This window comes from Mustela lutreola, chromosome 7 (genome assembly GCF_030435805.1).
Source record: "Mustela lutreola isolate mMusLut2 chromosome 7, mMusLut2.pri, whole genome shotgun sequence".
In the NCBI taxonomy this organism is placed as follows: domain Eukaryota; kingdom Metazoa; phylum Chordata; class Mammalia; order Carnivora; family Mustelidae; genus Mustela; species Mustela lutreola.
Window position 1 is genome coordinate 80,130,176 of NC_081296.1, and position 21,209 is coordinate 80,151,384.

Consider the following 21,209-nt stretch of genomic DNA (forward strand, 5'->3'; position numbering starts at 1 on the left):
TCTGACCGCAGCCTGTCTGTTGCTGTGAATATGGGACATGAAATGTAAGCTTCCTCACCTCCAACCTAAAGTGGCTCTTGAGAAAACTCCTCTGGGAAAGTAATCAGCTTCCAAGGAGAAAGTTCAAAGGGCAAAAATCAGTTGGGGGCCAAGCACCTGGCTGTTCCACTTCTTTAGCCCCAAGTACATGAAGTCAGTCATCTGTTATCAGAAGGAGCTGCACGGGGACCCATGGCCAAAGCTCTCAGACAAACACGCTGAGATCTGAAGTCCTCTATAGCCCACAGGCAGCTCTGGGAGACTCAGGAGGAGCCATCTGCCCTCCCCTGTGCCCTGCTCCCACAGTCGCCCCAGCCGTCAGCCAAAAGCCCCCCAAGAGCCCAAAGCACGCAATGCCCTTCTCGGCCAAGCTGTAGCTGGAGGCCTATCTCCTGTTCATCCATCCAGCGGCCATTTGTCAAAGGACCTGCTCCATGCAAGCCACTAGGGTCAAGCATCAGGGATGTGATGGAGCCACTAGGGTCAAGCGTCAGGGATGTGAAGATTCTGCCTGATCCCTAAAGACCAGCGCTCTGTTCACAGGAGCCTGAAAATGGGTAGAGCTGGCTGATGGGTAGAGCATGGACAGACTGCCTGTGAGAACCCAGGATGAAAAATATCCCATTAGTGAAAAGGGAAGCCGGAGCCAGACTTCTGGACACCCAGCCCCACCTCCACCAAGAGAAAAGTTCTGTCTCACCCACAAAGAGGAAGAAGGGTCTCAGCCCTCCTTTCTGATCTCTGTAAAACTAAAACAGCTCCTAGGTCATCCAAAGACAATGTAGAAAGTATCCGGAAATTAGCAAGACACCTGTGACTGAATTAATAAGATGCACGTGACTGAAAAATTTGCAGCAGGAGAGACCATTTGTGACTGACAATAAAATGTTAGGTCACTTACATTCTCACCCATATCATCTAACTTAATCGCACAGAGCAGGCCGACTGTCTTTATCTTATGATAGAGAAAATGGAGGCCGCTCAGTCCATCACCGCCTCACAGCCTGTATACATTCCAGAACACTATGTGCCTCCCCATTTGCATGCAAGAATGTGAGATGACATCTCCCTGGGGTATTGGGCCTTCTGGCTGCAGAAACTGGACCAATCCTCAAAGAACCCTGAGATTCCAGAATAACTGGCTTCAAGAGGGTCCATCCACATACCTCTCTGGTTAGGAAAAGTAAACTTTTAAGATTTTATTTATCTGAGATAGAGAGCACAAAGAGAGAGGTCAGTAGGCAGAGAGAGAGGGAGCAGCAGACTGCCTGAAGAGCAGGGAGCCCAAAGTGGGGCTCTCCATCCCAGGACCCTGGGATCAAGACCTGAGCTGAAAGCAGACCTTTACCCAACTGAGCCACCCAGGCACCCCAACGGTAACCAGGACAGCAAGGTTCCTTCAGAACTCCCAATCATTCATTCATTCATTTGTGGGGCCAGCCAGCAAGCACTGAGCATCGGCTGTGCTCCAGGGCCTGTACAGGCCCAGTCCCCAGCCTTCACAGAAAAGTGAATATGGGTAAGAACTGGGTGCTCTAAAAGTCCGTGTGTGGCACCACATCCAGTCTGGGGCAGTGAAGCAGGTGCAGGTGGGTACCAGGACCACTGTGTTACCTGGACTGAGCACACAGAGGCAGGCGCTAGGGCTGGGGGAGGACAGAGGAGAGGACAAATTCCTGGCAGAGAGGACAGCACGTGATTCCCCTGACAATGAAATCAGCAATGAGTGAAGTCAGCCACGCGTAGAAAAAAACTTACTTAAGCAATAATCAGTAAATGACTTCAAGGTCTAGTAGCAACACTAGCCTATCCAGGGCTGGAGTTCATCAGCTGTTGAAAAGGAAGACTATACCTAGAAAAGGACAGTGAGCCACCATGAAAGGAGCAGAAACTCTATCTGCTTGAAAGGGCCACCGTTTGAATAGAAAAGGGGGCAAGTATGGCAAAAATGTGAATCACGCCTGTATGAGACAGAGACCCAGTTCTACAGATGAGGAACCTGAGACTAATAAATCTGGCCTGATGCCACCCTCTTCACCACCACACACTGCTGTTCCCCTCCTGACGAGGGGAACCTCTACACTGGTCAAGGGAGAGAAATGCTGACTCAGGGCACCCAAGCATTCCAACCACGGGCCAGACCTTCTTGTTAAGGATATTTCATCCAACTTTTCCAGAAATATACCCCCAAACCCACCTAAGGCAGACTTAAGTCTTTCCCATAAATTCCTCCCTCAACCTTGATCCCTCCCGCTAACAACCACCCTTCCTGTCTTCAAATTCAGCCTTCTGGATGGTACCTCTAGATTCTCTCCCCTTCTCTCGACTAACAGCCACTCCACCACTCCAACTAAAGACCTCCTGCTTGCCAATTCCAAATGACATTCCATGCCTTATCCTAACAATTCCTCCACAAAGGCTACTTTTGAGCATAAACCCACCACCCTTGAGCACACTGCCCCTGCTCTGGGCTCCCACATCCCCACACTAGCCACACCGCCATAGAATGCTTCATGTAACAGTTTAATCCAGCAACAGGGAGCTACGTGAGAGCAGACTGGGGAACCATCATCCTCGGATCCCGAGGGCCTAGCTCAGAGGTAGGCACATAGCAGACACTCAGATTTCACTGGATAAATGAACAATCTCTCTGGAATCTGACTCTACTACCCTCACTGCCCTGAAATTTCCCTCTCCAGGGTCACAGTGACCTGTTGATAAATCCAAGCCAATACCCTCCACACCTAGCTTGGCCTCTTAGACTGCACACTGCTGGCTACCAGCTCCTCCTCAAATTGTTCTCTTCTACTCACCGTATCCCACTTCCCCCTTATGTCTCTAGATGCTTCTTCTCCTTTTTGCAGAGTATTTCTCCCTCAATCTTGGCATTCCTGAGAATGCTATCCTAAGCTCTTTCCTTCTCTCTTGCTACAACCTGTCCCAAGATCATGTCATCTGCTGACTTCAATGACCATCTCTACACTGATGATTCCCAAAAGTGTTATCACCAGCCCACCTATCAGGATTTCAGATATGTATGAATATCCAACCACCTACTGGACATCAGAAGGAGCAAACTCAACCTATCCCAAACGGACCCTATCAATTTCTCTCAACCTATTTCTCCTCCAGTCTTACTCCCTGTAACTGGCAGCTCCATCCGTCCGGTTGCCTGAGCCAGAAACCTGGCCATCTTATCCTCCTCAGCTTCTACCCATATCTAATTAGTAGCCAAGGGGCACCTGGGTGGCTCAGTGGGTTAAGCCGCTGCCTTCGGCTCGGGTCATGATCTCAGGGTCCTGGGATCGAGCCCCACATCGGGCTCTCTGCTCTGCGGGGAGCCTGCTTCCTCCTCTCTGCCTGCCTCTCTGCCTACTTGTGATCTCTGTCTGTCAAATAAATAAAATCTTTAAAAAAATAATAATTAGTAGCCAAGTCTTAAATCAGTCTCCTCTTCTCTCATCCCGTGACTCTAATACAAGCCACCATCACTGGGATCATGGTAGCAGCTTCCGAACTGGTCTCCCTGCTTTTTTGCAAACAGAAGTTGGAATAACTTTTTTTTTAAATACTTTATTTATTTGACAGAAAGCACGAGCAGTGGGGAGGCGGGAGGCAGAAGGCGAAGGCAAAGCAAGCTCCGTGCAGAGGAGAGGGAGCCCAATATGGGGCTCAATCCCAGGACCCTGAGATCATGACCCAAGCCAAAGGCAGTCACTCAACCAACTGAGCCACCCAGGCTCTCTGGAATAACCTTTCTAGAAACCACAAATTGAGGATGCATGGGAGGCTCAGTCAGTTAAGCCTCTGCCATCACTCAGTTCATGAACCCAGGATCCTGGGATAGAACCCCACACTGGGCTCCTTGCTCAGCAGGGAGTCTGCTTCTCCCTCTGCCTGCTGCTCCCCCTGCTTGTGCTCTTTCTCTTACTCACCCACAAATAAATAAAATATTAAAAAACAAAAACAAAAAATAATTAAAAAATAAAAATCACAAATTCCAAGATCTAAATCACAAATGATGCAAGTCACTTCTGTTTTACAACCTAAAAAGGTTTTTCATTGCCTTAGGAGAAAGCCCACCAAACTCCTTAATATGGTCTGTGCAACAGATTGTATCTTCCAAAGTTGTCTCAACAAGATCTCCCAACCCATACACTTTTCATACAATGTGACTTTAACACTCCAATCATCCAGAGATAGGGGCTGTGCCTCTTCTCTCAGGAATGGGTGGTCTTCTGTGAATGTTTCCACCTACAGGGTACAGCAGGAGGCACGCCCTGTGATTTCAGAGGCTAGGTCATAAAAGGTAGTGTAGCTTCTCCTTCCGTTGCTGACATACTCATTCTTGAAGTCTTCGGCTGCCAAGTAAAGAGTTTGATTGCTCTGGGGCTGCCATTATGTGAGGAAACTCAACACAGTCCATAGGGAGAGACTCCATGGAAAGACACATCAGCACAACTTGAAGAGAAAAAGATGTCCAGCTAGTCCCCATCTTCTTCAGCACCTCCTTGCTCTAGCTCCTGCCACCATCTGACTATAGCCACATTAAGACCCCGAGCCAGCAGCACTGCCCCACTTAGCCCTCCCAAATTCCTGAGCTATAGAAACCATAAAAGAATAAAATGGCTGTGGGGCACCTGGCTAGCTCAGATGGTAGAACACGTGACTCTGAATCTCTGTGTTGTGAGTTCAAGCCCCACTCCGGGTATGGAGATATTACTTTAAAAATGAATGAATGAATGAAATGGCTGTTAGTCTACACCACTAAGTTTTAAGTGGTTTGTTATATAACAATAGTAACTAGAACGTTTTATAAAGCCTTGAACAACCTGTCCTACCATTTCCACCTACCTCTCTGTAAGCCACCTCAACATTTCCTACCTTAAACTCAATTTTTTTTTTTAAGATTTTATTTGTTTGACAGAGAAAGACACAGTGGGAGAAGGAACACAAGCAGAGGGAGGGGCAGAGGAAGAGGAAGAAGCAGGCTCCCCACTGAGCAGGGAGCCAGATGCAGGGCTCAATCCCAGGACCCTGAGATCATGACCTGAGCCCAAGGCAGAGGCTTAACCCACTGAACCACCCAGGCACCCCCCCTTAAACTCAATATTGAAGCCCACCCTGAACTCCTTTATTGAAAAAAGTCTCAAAAATGTTCTTCTTGGGGCGCCTGGGTGCCTCAGTGGGTTAAGCCTCTGCGTTCAGCTCAGGTCATGATCTCAGGGTCCTGGGATTCTGCAACAGGCTCTCTGCTCAGCAGGGAGCCTGCTTCTCCCTCTCTCTCTGCCTACTTGTGATCTGTCAAATAAATAAATTAAATCTCTAAAAAAAATATTCTTCTTGTCTTCAAATTTTCATACATTCTGTTCTTCCTACCTGAGATGCTCCTCTACCCTATCTACTCTTGGTTAATTCATCATTCATGTAGGTGTCAGCTTAAACTTCCTTATGAAGAGTTTCTAAACTCCACGGCTAGCATAGGTCTCCTCCTGTGGCCCCCTGTGCCTAAGGAATCAAAATACTCATCATAATCCACTGTAATCTTGTATTGGGCTGCCCATCCTGCCCCACCCCCAGCGTGCTCATGCACACGCACGTACACACCCCAAGAGCTCCATAAAGACAAAGGGTAGTGCTGGGAAAAGGAACATCCAACAGTCACGAAGCACTTGCCAATCTCTGGCCCCATCTCCTTCCTGAGCTCCAAATGGGCAAATCCACCTACTATCCTACAAATAAATTTCAAACTCAACATGATTCCATCTTCCCCACCCCTGGTGATGGTGATGCCACCACCTACCAATCGCCCAAACCAGAAACCCCAGTTCATTCAAGCAATCTTTATCAAGCTCCTCTCTTTGTTTCTTTGCTGGGGATACAGGGGACTCCTGAGACAGGCTCAGCCCCTGTAGCTCAGGATTTACAGGCTGCTGAATATTTTCCTCCTCACCTACCTCTCTCCCACACTGGACATCCAAATGAGTATTATTGGTTATACTGATTATGCCTTCTAATCTGCTCCCCTCCCTCTCCTTTCCTGGAGACATCACCTCCTAAGCAAGTCACACTCCCACTCCACAGCTCTAGTTCAGGCTTTTGTCACTTCCTGCCTGGATTGCCACAGAGCTTCCTAATCTGTGTCTCTGCCCCCAGCCTCGCTCTGATGTCCCACCGCAGCTACACTGTTCCCCTGCTTAAAACCCCTCAGTCGCTCCTCAGATGCTTTAGGGTAAAACCTAAACTCTCTAGGAACATTTATTTGCCTCATGTTCTAGCCCCTTGCCTCCCTTTGTCCCCTCACATCCCCACAATCACCCCCACACACCCCACACCCCATACTTTTTCTCCCCTTTGTGCTTTACACTGCCTGTCCTTTCCATCCCTGTGCTGAGAATGTCCTTGAGGCTTCATTCAACAATTTTACTGAGTACCCAGCAGATCAGGCACTGTTCTAGATGCCGGAGAATCAGCAGCGAGCAAAACAAAGCACTTATTCTTGTGGGGTTTACATTCTAGTGGGGAAGACAGACAATAAGCAAGTAAATATTTAATGTCAGGTGGTAACAAGGGCTACAAAGGAAAACAAAACAGGATGGGAAACTGAGAGGCACCACTTTAGACAGGCTGAGTCTCCGGTGAGGTAGTATCTATACATGAATGGAATGGGGGCTGGGGGTAGGCTCCCAGGGTATCTGGGGAAAGAGCCTTCCCAGCAGAAGGAACGACAAAGTACAAAACCACTGAAGCAGGAACAGACCAGGCAAAGTGGAAGAAAAGCAAGAGGGCTAGTGTAGCTGGAACAGAGAGAGGCCAGAGAAAAGAGATGGAGCGGGCCTCACGGGCTGTGCGAGCGGGCACTCCAACCACACCAGGCCTCCATTTCATCCTTCACTGCTGCAAGCAGACATCTCCTGAAGAAGGCATTCTCCATGCCCTCCCAGCACTGTCTGACCATAGATCATAGGTTTCATTGACGACTTTTGCCGATCTCCACCACCACACCATGAGTTCCCTGCTCCACCTCTCAGCTCCACATTCTCTACGGAGCCCGTCACATTCAGTAAATTTTTCTCCCATAATCAAAACTTTCTTCCTTTGTTCTGATTCCATGCCCTGCAAGCAATTCCTTGATGACTTGATAGGTTTCCTAGGGGCTATGGTGTTAGGAAGCCTGGAGCAAATACACACCACCTGGTCATTAGAAATTCCACATGTACGCTCACACTGTATGGTCATAGACTGGCATCATCGTTTGCCATCAGTTTCTTTTTTAGGTAAGCAGGACTCCGTGGATGGGAAAATGACCAACTCTGGGTCGTGAAGACCCAACGAAGGCACTGCTCAGGGAAGGGCCCCATACGCAGCCCAGCAGATGCCCAATGCCCCTCTGCTCATCGCTTGGCTCACCTTCCCTGCTTCAGATAGAGGCCCTATCACTGCCCAACTGTCCAAGCCTCAACCCATAGCATCACCTCTGAGAGCTCCCCCACTCACCCCCATCCAGAAGTCCTAGAAATTCCACCTTATAACTATTTCCTTATCCATCCCCCATCTCTGGTCCAAAGGCCTTGCCCACAGCGCGGGCCTCACTATCCTTCATGTGGACCCCGGTTTCAGCTCGCTGAACCTGTCTGCCCACCTTCTCACGCTTGCCAAAAACAGTTATTCCGATTTTGCTTCCCTTCTTACAACCAACAGCGCCCCCCTGCCCCCCACTGACTTTCTCTATAAAGTCTAACCTGTTTAGGCCCTGTATAAACCAGTCCTGGAGCTGGCCCTGGGCTACATTTCCAGTCTCCACATTCTCACCGGCTCCCATCCTGCATTCCAGCCATACCAACCACGGGGAATTCCCTGAACATTCCATGCCTTTCTGCACCTCCACACCTTTTCACATGCAGTTCCTTCTGTGAAAATTGTTGCAGGGGACAGCTGCGGATCTTTCCAAAATTGTTTAGACATCATGGTCTCTGTGAGGTCTTCCTAAGCTCTCTTCCCCACAGGAAGAAAGCTGTCCTGCTCACTCCCATGGCGCCTCTATCCCCACACTTACTATACTGCACGACAATTATTGGTCAACATATCTGTCTCCCACCTCAACTAGGAGTTCTTGGATGGCAAGAGCCACACCTTTTTCTTGTTTCCCAGCACTAGGTGGAATATCCAGCACATAGCAGACCCTAAATGTGTCCTGAATCAAGGAATGTTCTGTAGTAAATCCCTTCTCTTGCTGAATTTGAAGATTTAGCCTCAGTCCGTCCTTTGTGTGTAAACTGCTGGCATATATTTGACAACTCTAGCAGAGTGACAAGTGCACCAAACCTATGTTACATAATAGTGTAACATATTGATGATTATTACGTTTGAAATTACTCTCTTTCTTGGCTGCTTCTAGGCCTACCTCCTGGCTTTCTCCTGAATGGCTACGATTAGATAAACGACATACCACTGCATAGGTGGTACATTACAGAACGTCCTCCCAGGTCCCTGTACCTGACATGTACTACGAGCTCATTAGACAATGGCTAGAGGAAGAAACTCATGAATCGTATGTCCCTAATTCTTCCTTACAATCTTGGCTGCCCTTCTGAACCTCATTCCAGATCTCTAAGTTCCCCGGAAGTTATTAAAGACAGAACAAAGTCCTAGAAGCAGCTGAGAGAGAGTCATTTCAAACACAATCCTCACCAATACTTTGGACTTGAGTCATGATTTATGGTTTTCACTGAATCTCACTTCATCCACACAGCAGCCTGGAATACAATAGTAACCTCATCTCGCCCAGGGTCACACAGGTCTTGAGCCCAGCTACAAACACAAGTCTGGTGCACTTGTCATTCTACCAGAGTTGTGTCCAATATATGCCATAAACCTGCGCACACAACTGTGTCTTTCACTAACCGAAGAGTTCTGCAGACTAATCATAACCACGGCTACTCTGTGCGTCTTCTTATAAGGGTGTACCAGAGTTTGAGGACATCTCTGTTCCCCAGGTAGATGCAGCAAATTAAAAGGCGGTGACTGACAGAGGTAGCCGTGATGCCAAAAGCCAGGAGCAGCTGTCAGGTGACAGCCGTTTTGACACAGATCAAAACCATAAAGAAGGAAACCTGATGAACTCAAGTTAGGCCAGCACTCTGAAGCCACTAAGACAACACACCGCGTCACCCCAGTGGCCTGGGAAGCCCTCACAGTGATACAAGAATTGAGATGTGCAATGGTGACTCTGAGTCATCAAAAGAAATGTCAAGTTAGGGAGGCAAGCAGACATATCGTTGGTTTTAAAAGAGGCTGTGACAAACATGATTAACATAATAAGATCCTAGGGCTTAAAGGGATGTAGCCATCTTGGAAATTTTACTTAGATGGAATAATCCTTACACCACACAAGATATGTACTGCATACCCACATCTGAGGGCACTTCAAGCCTGACAGATCTAAAATTAGTTTCACCAGTAAGTCAACCTACCAGATCATCTGTAGATGATGCAAGAGAAATTACAGAACACATTTAGGACCTCAAGGGAGAAACTCCTTCTTGTAACAGAGGCAGTGCCTTCCACCCTCCCTGACTGTTCCCACGCAGGACAAACATCCCCCTACACGAGGGTACACAAAGAGGAGTCCAAGCCACACACACATGGACACACAAAGCACGGGGGTGCCCTACAGAGACACCCACACTCCACAACAGTGAAAGCAGGGAGGCTGGGGGAAGCTGAGGAGTAAGACGAAGCAGTGGAAAAACCTGAGGCTGGCTGGATAGAGCTGATCCAGGGAGCACCTGCAGCCAGTACCACAGGACTGCACCTCACAGCTGCTGCTGCTGGGTAGTCACTCCTTGAAATGACAGCAGCTCTGACCTTCCGCACAGTCACGGCACGGAAAGGGTCTCCAAGGTTTCAGGCAAGGAGGGCCAGAACAGAGGCACCCGAGGGATGTGGCTACAGAGGATCAGCCTCTCAGTCCCTCCAGTGTGGCTTTGCTGACTGTACGAGCTTACATGCATTATTTATGAGACACAGCAAAAGTCAAGGGAGACTGAAAGAATCTAGACCACAGGGTGCCTGGGTGGCTCAGTCGGTTAAGCATCTGCCTTCTGCTCAGGTCATGATCTCAGGGTTCCGGTATCAAATCCCACATCTGGCTCCCTGCCTCTCCCTATTCCTGTCCCTCTGATAAATAAATAAAATCTTAGGGGGGAAAAAAAAAAAAAAAGGCAGGAGAGGACAGCTCCTCTCTGGGGCAGACTGTCCTGCTCTGGGCAGGTAGCAGGAGCCCTGGGAACACCCTGTCCTGGGCCCAGCTAACTCAGATGCGCACTCTGCTTCTCCTGGCTCCGCTGGTGTCTACACAGCCTAAGGCTTGCCGCCTTCCGAAATGGCCGAACAGTTGGACCAGACTGTCGAGTATTACACCCTGGAAGGGACCCAGAAGCACAACCACAGCAAGAGAATCTGGCTGATTCTGGGGAAGAACCGTTAAGGGAACAAGTCGAAGGGGACGCTACCGAAAGTTCTGAGGATGTGGGGTACCCTACAGATGCTAGGGAACGTCCAAAACGTACATCATCGGGCAACTTCACCCGGATGACAGAGCAACCAAGCCTTTGGAAACTCTCATTACTACTGCTGATTCCAGTTCCAGCTGGTGGACCCAGCTGCGTGATCCCAGCCGTCTCAGCACCAGTGGTGGCTCTCATGTGTCACCTCTCCACATCGGAAGATGAAACACATTCTCAGAAGCCAAAGAAAGAAAAGACTGCTTTGGACTGGGGAGAAAGAAGCCAATGTGAACCGCTTCAACTGAAGAAACCTTCACCTAAAAAATAACTTTAATATACCGGTTTCCCTTTTCTAAGAATTCTTCTGTACTTTCTACTCCTAAACTCTTAGAATGTGCCTTTTGATCATCGATTTTTTTAATGTTCCATCCCTACATAATATACTTATTGTAGGCATGATCGTTCAAAAATATATCTGGCTTTTAAGAGAAAAAAAAAGGAATCTAACCCACAGAAAAACTCATACAAATGCAACAGGATATTCACCGAAGCATTACCTGTACGACAGAAAAAACGGAACCAACGTTAAGTGGCCACTAACAGAGGACTGATTTGCTATGAAACATAGCCCTGAAATTACATGGAAGCCATGAAGCTTTTTTTAAAAAACAGTAGATCTTGGGGCGCCTGGGTGGCTCAGTGGGTTAAAGCCTCTGCCTTCGGCTTGGGTCATGATCCCAGGGTCCTGGGATCGAGCCCCACATCGGGCTCTCTGCTCTGTAGGGAGCCTGCTTCCTCCTCTCTCTCTGCCTGCCTCTCTGCCTACTTGTGATCTGTCAAATAAATAAATAAAATATTATAAAAAATAAAAAATAATAATAAAAACAGTAGATCTCTAAGTAGAAAATGTCAGTGGTAAATTCGCAGAAAAAAAGCAAAAACTGTAGGATTATATGTTTATTATGACCCCCTTTTTTTTTTTTTTTTAATTTATTTGAGAGAGAGAGAGAAAGCACAAGAAGTGGAGGGTCAGGGGAAGAAGCAGACTCCCTGCTGAGCAGGGAACCCAAAATGGGACTCGGGCACTCCAGGATCATGACCTGAGCCGAAGGCAGTCACTTAACCAACTGAGCCACCCAGGCGCCCCTATGATCCTATTTTTTAAAAAATCAGAACACTTCTTGAGGGGCGCCTGGGTGATCAGTCAGATAAGCATCTGGTTCTTGGTCTATAGCGGTGGTCTTGACCTCAGGGCCATGAGTTCAAGCCCCACACTGGGCTCCATGCTGGGCATGGAGTCTACTAATTAATTAATCAGTCAGTCAAAAGAAACCAAAACACTACCTTTTTTTTTTTTTTTAAGATTTTACTTAGGGGGCGCCTGGGTGGCTCAGTCATAAAGTGTCTGCCTTCAGGTTGGCTCATTGATTATAGGGGTGCCTGGGTGGCTCAGTGGGTTAAAGCCTCTGCTTTCGGCTCAGGTCATGATCTCAGGGTCCTGGGATCGAGCCCCGCATCGGGCTTTCTGCTCAGCAGGGAGCCTGCTTCCTCCTCTCTCTCTCTGCCTGCCTCTCTGCCTACTTGTGATCTGTCTGTCAAATAGATAAATAAAATCTTTAAAAAAAATAAAAAATAAAAATAAAATAAGATTCTCCTGTCAAAATCTTTTTTAAAAATTTTAAAAATAAAGATTTCTGTCAAATAAAATTTTTTAAAAATTAAGATTTTACTTATTTATTTGACAGACACACACACACACACAGAGAAAGGAAACACCAGCAGGGAGAGTGGGAGAGGAAGAAGCAGACTTCCAGCCCAGCTGGGAGCCCGATCCGGGCTCAATCCCAGAACCCCAGGATCACAACTTGAGCCAAAGGCAGATGACCAACAACTGAACCATGCAGGCGCCCCAAAAACACTACACTTCTTAAAGGAACGAGAAAAAGTCACAAATGGCCTACAAACTGCTAATGGGCCTCACATGGGAAAACAGGGGAAAAGTAAATTGTTCTTTGCTTTTTGCTTGCTTTTACACATTGCTACCATCTGAATTTTCACAGGAACCATACACAAATGTAAAAAGAATAAGAGGGGGCACCTGGCTGACTCAGCTGGTAGAACATTCAACTCTGGATCTCCACCCCATTGGGGGATAGAGATGACTTAAAAGTAAACTCTTTAAAAATACTACTAAAATAAAAACAAGAGTGTTTGTCAGGAGCATTCCCTTCCAGCTCCTTCTCCCTGGCTTCCTGGGCTCACATTCCCGCCTCTGCCCAGGTGCTCCAGCCCACACCTCCCGTCCCGGCCCCACTCACAGATGCAGGCAGCAGCCAGCAAGCGCCCGGCAGCATACGGGGCGAAGCAGCTCGGGAAGATGGGCTGCACCATGTAGTTGGCAAAGGTGATGGCAATGATGGCCTGGCTGGTAGGCTCGATGATGAGGAGCGAGGTCCAGAGTCGGATGAAAGCAAGGAATCCCCCGAAGGCCTCGAGGATGTAGGCATAGCTGGCCCCAGATTTCTTAATGGTGGTGCCCAATTCCGCATAACAAAGGGCCCCAAAGACAGAGAAGAGGCCCCCGACAGCCCAGATGACCAGGGAGAGGCCGAAGGAGGCACTGTACATGAGGACACCCTTGGGGGAGACAAAGATGCCCGAGCCAATCATGTTCCCCACAATGAGGCACACGCCATTGAGCAGCGAGATCTCCTTCTTCAGCGTTACCTGCTCAGACCCTGGGCTGGCTTCATCGGCTGAAGCGGGGCCATCCCCCTCCCGCTGTGAGGCCACTTCATACTTAACGCCCTCGGCCATGGCAGAGAAGCAAGCCGTCACCAGCTTCTTGGCATCACCTTCTAAGGAAGAAAATATACATCAGGGGCTGGCGATTACGTAGAACTCTCGCCCACAGTAGTCGATATGGGCAATGCCCCCCCACACACCCTGCGGAAGCTCAGAGAGCTCTCTCTGGCCTCCCATCTCCCATTAGCCTCCTCTTCTCCAACTGGCTCACTAAAATAACCCCAACTTAAATTGTTAAGGGAAGGCTCTCACTTCCTAGAGAGAAAACAGCTGTTTCTCCTCATTAGGCTGGGGCTGCCCACCAGATTTACAGAAGAGAAAACTAAATCCTGGTTTTATCGGAGTCTGCTGTGATAAAAGGCAAGTTGGCAGTTCCCGGGTATAACCATCATGATCTGAATCTGCGTTTTTCGGCCTCACCCCCAAACAGGCTGTCTTCCTTCTAATTTCAGCCTCACCTGTCACCTGTGCAAAGCTGCAAAGTGAGCAACCAGCCTTGCAAGCAGCCTTTCTGGGTTCTCCTCACAAACTTCTCTCCCCCTTCCCCCCAAGGCCACCGGCTCTAGCAAACCTAAAGAGAGGCCCTGGGGACCTCTTGCTGGAAACCTACAACCCTCCCCCTGCTCAGGGAGCCGCTCTTAACCACCCTTAGGTGAAGTTGGCAGCCCAAGCAGTACCAAGCAGTACTGGCAACCCCGCAACCCACCCTGGAAGAAAGACCACAGATTAGTCTCTTTCCCTTGCTTTCCCTTCCCAGACCTCTTTCCCAGGCCCCTGGTCTTCCAGGCCTCCTGCTGTCAACTTCCTCACATTAACAGAGATGCATCACCCAAAAGATTATGAATGAGAGAAGGGTGATCCAAAGGGACAGCCCAACCCCGAGGTGACTGGAGGCAGCTGATGACAGCTCCCCACCCAGGAGCTGCAGCTGGAGAGTTGGCACCCAAAGATGCAAAGCCGAGGCGAGGAAGCCACTGAAGTGTCCGCAGGTGCCGGCTCCACCCCAGCAGCAGGGAGGAAGAGAGAGAGAGAGGCCCTCCGTCCCAGCCAAGGGAGAGGTCTACCGCCAGAGGCCCCAGGCGAGGAAGTTATTGGTCAAGGCAAAACAGCACAGCAGGTGGGCGAGGTGGGCGAGGTGGGCCAGGCGGAGGGAAATGGGGGAGGAGGGAAGCACACTCACACCCTTGGCCGGGGTTCTAGTAGGTTCCCCTGGGCGGCAGCCACAAAGACACGGCCTCTGGCAACTGTGGCCTGACCGCTCCTCCTCTTCAGCCAGCAGTAAAAGGAAAGGCCAGGCGCATGCTTATGGATTTAAATCAAATCGAGAAGTCAAGATGGGTGGAGGGTGAGAGGGAGGAGGAGAGGAGGGTTAAGCAACTGTCTGAGTCCAAGGTTCATGGGCCCTTCACATCTGCAAAAGGGGCAGCTAGGAGCTCCTGGCTCAGCACTTTCCGTGATAAGAAGGCACTCTCTCAGGAATCTCCTTTGTCAGCGCTGCTGCTCGGGACTGACGGCCCAGAAGAAAGGACGGTTGCTGGGTGCGATTTCTGCAGCTCTGGGAAGATGGCCCTCAGGCGATGAGCAGAGGACTGGGCTGGCGGCGGCGGCTGAGAAGGCACAACCCTCAGTCCTCTGGGCCCCACCCTAGCCCCGCTCCCCTCTCACCGCCCTAGGAGAAAGGCAGGGAGGTGGCAAGGGTGCCATGAAGGCCTGTTGCTGTGCTGAGATTAGAGGAAGTGTAAGTGCAGTCCCCACAGTCGGTGGCCTCGTGACGGGTGTCCTAAGAGAGGAACTCTGCACACTTCCCCTCGGCTGCCCCCAAATTTGAGCCATGACCCCAAGGCTGAGCGTCCAGCTATGTCCAAGGAAACAAGGTCAAGAAATGAGACTCAAAACCCCTGGCTGCATCCCCTCCCTACTCCTGTGTCCTTTCATCCTCAAAGGAAACCATCAATTCCTATAAACACCTTCACATACAAGTTCAGTCCAATTTCCTAAACATACGGAGAAATAAGATTTCACTGAGCTATCCTGGACAGACAGGCCCGGAACAGGCAGAGAAAGTTAAGCATTTTTTTTGGAAATTACATATTCTATTTTCAGTCTACTTCAATCTGGTATTCTGCGTCTCTTTCACCAACAGAAATACATCCTATCCATTCTGAGATCTGTCAGTCCCTTCCCACACTCCTTCTAACCCTACAACCTGAGAATGAAGTTCTAAAAATCCCCCAGGGGTGGGGGGCTTATCTCTACCCTATATCTTTGCATTAAAGACCCTTGATTTTGGGACGCCTGGGTGGCTCAGTGGGTTGGGCCGCTGCCTTCGGTTCGGGTCATGATCTCGGGGTCCCGGGATCGAGTCCCGCGACTGGCTCTCTGCTCAGTGGGGAGCCTGCTTCCTCCTCTCTCTCTCTCTCTGCCTGCCTCTCTGCCTACTTGTGATCTCTCTCTGTCAAATAAATAAATAAATTTTTTTTAAAAAGACCCTTGAGGGACACCTGGGTGGCTCAGTTGGTTGGACAACTGCCTTCGGCTCAGGTCATGATCTCGGAGTCGGGCTCCCAGCTCCACGGGGAGTCTGCTTCTCTCTCTGCCCTTCTCCTCACTCATGCTCTCTCTCCCTGTCTCTCTCTCAAATAAATAAATAAAATTAAAAAAAAAAAAAAAAGATCCTTGATTTTTTTTTTTTTAATAGAGAGGCATATCCTGGTGTCAGCCTTCCCAGAGATCACAGTTCTCCCAAGCCATCCTCACAAATATCTGGAAATCCCTCTAGAGGAGCCTGTACGTGTCTTCCAGCTGCCTCCCTCCATGCTCCTATAATGATAGCTGTCTTTTATGGAGCACTTACCCGGTGCCAGACATACCACTAAGCACCCAAATGCCTTATCTCAGCCAATCTTGCCTGCGACCCAGTGCCAGGATGCCAAACAAGCGAGGGAGGTGGGGAGGCTCTCCAGCAGAGAGCTGGAAAAAACGGCCCTGTGCTATAACCCCCCTGCGCACACAGCTCCCACCTACTCCGACCTGCTCAGACCTGCCCCACCGCCAGGCCTAGCCCTCAGACAAGAAAACACTTCAGATGGCTCCCTCCTGAATTACCTGGGGGAGGGTGTGATTAGATTAAACAAAAAGCCTCTGCCATCCTTTAGCCTGCAGGCTAGGCTCAAGACTCGATAAAAGCCGGTCCATCTTCTTCCCGGCTGCTCCTCCCCTTTCTCATCCGTCTGCAGGGATGAGAGGCAATCACCCAAGTCCTCTTGGCAGCGACGCTATTGCTAGGGTGCCCACTGCTTAGCAAACAAAAACACACGGAAACACATCATCCCGCCTGCCATTTTAAGACCACATTTACTGGCACCAAGGGGTGGACGGATGTCCTAATGGAACATAAAAGCAAGAAATGAAGGATGGACAAAGGAAGGGGAACCCGTGGGGCGGGTGGGGAAGAAGCGTGCAGGGTTCAGTCCCCCGCTGCGGGAAAGCGAAGTCCACATCAGGGAATCTTGAGACGGAAACCCACGGGGAGGGGGCGGGGTGGGGCGGGGGAGGGCTGTGAAACCCACACTACAGCAGACAGCACACCCTAGCGGCCTCTCCAGGAAGTGCTGCCAGTGGAATCTCCCTAGCCTGCCCAGTCTACACAAACGACAGAGGCGGTTGTCCTTCAGAGAAAAGATGCGCCCTCCTTCCCCAACCACGGCTTAGCACCGGAGGCTGTGGGCAGGAAGGCACCGTCTTTGGCAGCTCACGTTCCTCCCGGAGACTCTGGCCCTCAGGCAATGCTTCCACCATTCAGGCAGCCTGGGACCAGGAGGACCTTTCCCAGGGCACTCTCCCACCACAGGCTTTACAGGAGAAACTTGTAGAGTCTGGAACCCTAGAAGATAGGAGCATTCCTGATACACAGAACCCTGTCTTCTTCCTGCCTGAGGTGCATTCAACTCTGAGGACATAGTGGAGGTTACAGGACAACACACTCAACCTACAGCCTATGGGTGAAGTTTCAGATTCAGGGGTTCAAGGAACACAGGCACAGGGCCCCCAATGTGCCATGCCCAGCACAACAGCCACTGAAGCTCCTGCTCCCAAACCCACCCGTGAATGGCAACGCCAAAGCAGGAACCAGCCCGCAGTCCAGGGTCTTGCCTGCTGGGTCAAGCTCAAGTGCTAAATGTGAGAAGCCACTTTACCCCCAACATACCCCATGTCCTGCCTTCCTAGCTCCAACTGGCCTGTGCTGCCTCCCCTAACGACAGAAACAGAAAACACTTACACACTGTGGTTCAGCTGGATGCCTCCATCACCCCAAGCTGGAAGCTCAGCTCCTCCCTCCCCAGTTCTCCATTTGTTTTTCTATATTCCACTGTGGCTACGATAGTCCCTTTTAAAAAAAAAAAAAAAAAAAGTGAAACAAGAAATTGTTTACTCCTGTGGCCAGGGCTCCCATTAGCGTAGGGCTGAAGCTTCTGGGCAGAGGGCTCTGCCTGGGGAGGGCCGGGACTAGGACCGGGACCGAGACCGAGACACAACAGGCTCTTGGGTCTCCAGTGAGCCAGTTTTCAGGACGCTCACTACATCCTTCTCCAGCACTTCCCCTCTCACCCATAGTCCCTCCTCTCCCACCTCTTACCTGTCCCGTGACCTTTGGGCAGGTGCGAGGAGGAGGGGCTACCAGCACACTGGGGGCGGGGTGGGGAAGGTGCTAGGAAGGGAAGCCAGCTAAGGCTCGAGCAGCAGCGGCTGTTGACTCCGAGGAGCAGAAAAGGCAGAGGGTGACGGGGACCGAAATGGAAAACAGGAAAACACATGTGTGACTCTGACCGGCAGCGGGGAGGGGCCAGGGGATGGGCTGGAGCTGGGACTGCCTGGTCAGACCCAGAGGACCTCGTCGCCTGCCCTCCTCTAGGCACCTTCTCTACCCAGTCTCAGCAACTCCTGTTCCCCTACCCAACAATATTCCTTGTTGCCCTACGTTTCCCAAGCACTAAAGCTCTCCCAACGACTGACAGTGCCCTCCTATTCGCCTGTTCCCCTCATTCCGTCTCCTACTCATCTCCCACTCACATACTATCCTTGGTCCTGCGGAGGGCATCAGCTCCATCGTTAGGGCTCTGGAACTCAGCCCCTATGGCAGGCAACACATGCCAAGACCTCTTGTGTAAGTACAGCCAGATGCCGCAGCACAAGCCCACTCACAGCTCAGGTCCCCAGTTGGTTCAGGGGAGGCACATGCCGCCTAAGAGCCAGCTCTGGCACCTTGGGCAAGCTAATGAGTTGGCACCCCTTCAAACCAGGGTCCTTGAAATATCTGTTGAATGTCGACTTAGCGGAGGTGGAGGAATACCGATTTTCTTGGAATCAAAACAGGAAGACTCATTCTTCCTATTCAAAAGGAGAGCTTATTCTATGAATTCATTACATTCATCACATACAACTTTCTGAAGTAGTTTCTCAGTGCGCATATTAAACCACTTAAACTGCAGACAAGAGGGGCGCCTGGGTGCCTCAGTCTGAAACGTCAGCCTTTGGCTCAGGTCATGATCAGGCTCCCTGCTCAGCAGGAAGCCTGCTTCTCCCTCTCCCACTACCCCCACTTCCAACCCCGCTTGTGCTCCCTCTCTGGCTGTGTCTCTCTCTGTGTAAAATAAATAAATAAAATCTTTAAAAAATAAAAATAAATCGCAGACAAGAGCATAAATGCCTCAGGAAATCTCTCTGGGGGGAATGGCACTTCACAGTGCATGGGACATTTTCAGAATTCCAGCTATGACTCCTGCCTCCCTACAACTACCCGCTGGCTAGTCTCAGGGCTGCACCCTGCAACTCAGACCTGTACCTGCGTGTTGCAAAATTATCCTAGAGACAGACAGTCCAGGTAAGCAGTCATCAAGAGTTCTGTCTGCGGATGGGAGCCAACTTAACCACTCACCAAGAGACAGAAATCGGAGTTCGTTGGCACCAAACGTCTGAATTCCTCCAAGGATCACTTAGTGCCTTTTTACACCCAGGCCACTGCCCAGATGGCCTGCCCCTTCATTCCCCTCTTGGGTCAGGCCCACGATGTACAGGAGGGAAGTCCTGGGATGTCCACCCTAACATGGTCCCCTTGACATGGCGCCTGCACTGTCACTCCACTCAAGCACCCTGGCCACCTCCTTGCTGTCGCCACACAACATACATGCTTGGTGACATTGTTCATCCCTTCACTCACTCCATCCAGGACTGTGCTTAAGCACCACACTACCACAGGCCTTCCCTGAGGAGTCTCTGAAGGGGCAACTTCTTCCTTCTTCATCCATTCAGCATTCTGGACTTTTCTGCAAGGGCACCACCATTCAGAGCTCATTGCTCTGTTGGTTGTCATCTCCCTCACTAGAATGCAAGCCCCACCAGAGCGCTTGCTCTTCACCCTGTGTCCCCAGGGCAGAGCACATGCACACAGTCAAGAAAAATTGCTGGAAGAATAAATGAATGAATGAATGAATGAATGAATGAACAACGCTGTTCCCACTAGACTGACTTCCCAGGAGCCTGGGTTCTAGGAACCTCCTTGAACTTGCCCTTCTGGCCCACTTACGCTGCGGCTGGTCTGGCTCCTCAAGTAAGCAAGGAGTATCTGGAAGTATTTATCCTTTTTGACAGTAATGGATTGAAGGGAGAGGGAGGGTATGATCTTCAGTTTGACTACGAGGCCTAGAATGGTTTGAAATGAACGTTTCGTTTCAGTCGCGGAAAAACAAAAAGCCACTATCTCACGCGCCCTCTGGGACCGCTGCTGTCCCACACTCCGGCTCAGGTGACCGGTCTGGGTGAGGCGAGAGGCGGAGGAGGCAGAGCGAGGCTAGGGCTCAGGTTCAGGAGCGTGCAGGCGAGTTCAAGGGGAGAACCGCAAACCCTTAAGCGTGACCTCTTCCCGGACGCTCTCCCGAAGCCCTTCCCTTCCCGGTGGCCCAGGCCCCACACTTCTCCGCCTCCACCCAGCGGCCGCCGGACCTCTCACCTTTGCCCCTCTCCCACGCTCTCCTCCTCCGCTCTCCGCCTCGCCTGACGCTGCCCGGCCCTTAAAGTCGCCCCCGCCGGTCCCTTTATTACCATCTTTCCCCTAACCCCGGGTTGTTCCAAGTCGGCAGCCCGAAGACCTTCCCAAATCCGGAATCAGCCACCGCCCTCCCCCAATGCCTCTCTTAAGAGCTCGGTCGCCACCAATGTCCAGGTTTGCCTTGGGGGGGCCAGGAACCCACCCCACCCGGCGTGCCTTCCTTTCCTTCCTTACACCTGGCGGAGCAGCCCCCATCCGGGCTCCAGGAAGCCCCGGGGCGGGGGGAATGGGGACCGTGTAGACGAAGGTTACCAGGGTCCGAGAGCCCGCAACCCGCTCTCCTGCCCTCTCCTCACTCAGGTACAGCTGCGCTGCCTGAAAGTGACTGCGGATACCCTTAGACGCGTCCTCCACCCCAAGACCGCTCAGCTTCCTCTTCCCTCCCTCCCAAGCCTCCTCGCGCTGGCGGCCCGACGGGGGTCCGGGCAGGAGCCCCAAACCGTGACAACCCCGCCTTCAGTCCCGAGACGCCAGCCTGAAACTCGGGAGGGACTCCGGACTGCGAAGGCCGTGGGGGAGGGGGAAGGGTGCGGCGCCCGCCCAGACCCAGGGGAGGGGTCTCTCGGATGGACGTCTCAACTCCCCGCCCCCTTGGGGAGCTGTTGCATCAGCTACGAGATCCCCAGCTCAAAGCAAGTGGTCTCCACCAGGCCGGGAAGGTGTCGGCAGTAGAGCCGCCGCCAGGAGGCAGCACTTAACAAAAAATGTCCTGTCTTAGGGTGCCAGAGAGGTTGGAGTCCCCAACGCATCTT

The 21,209-nt window shown here is 50.8% G+C and overlaps 1 protein-coding gene and 1 pseudogene across 3 annotated transcripts in view; one reads left to right on the plus strand and one right to left on the minus strand.

Annotated features, from left to right (window-relative positions):
* SLC7A7 (solute carrier family 7 member 7) overlaps positions 1–18,129 on the minus strand; it is a 36,527-nt gene extending 18,398 nt beyond the window's left edge. The window contains exons 1-3 of one of the 3 annotated variants that reach the window (XM_059181623.1): positions 17,989–18,129; positions 17,632–17,739; positions 12,866–13,405 (exon numbers count right to left, since the gene is read on the minus strand). In XM_059181623.1, coding sequence (XP_059037606.1) covers positions 12,866–13,364 — 499 coding nt within the window. In that variant the 5' untranslated portion in view covers positions 13,365–13,405; positions 17,632–17,739; positions 17,989–18,129. Of the gene's footprint in view, positions 1–12,865; positions 13,406–14,532; positions 14,911–17,631; positions 17,740–17,988 lie in introns of those variants that run through there. The other 2 variants (XM_059181621.1, XM_059181622.1) reach the window with 2 other exon arrangements.
* LOC131835419 (cytochrome b5-like) lies at positions 10,346–10,875 on the plus strand (annotated as a pseudogene).
* Positions 18,130–21,209: the final 3,080 nt, after the last annotated feature.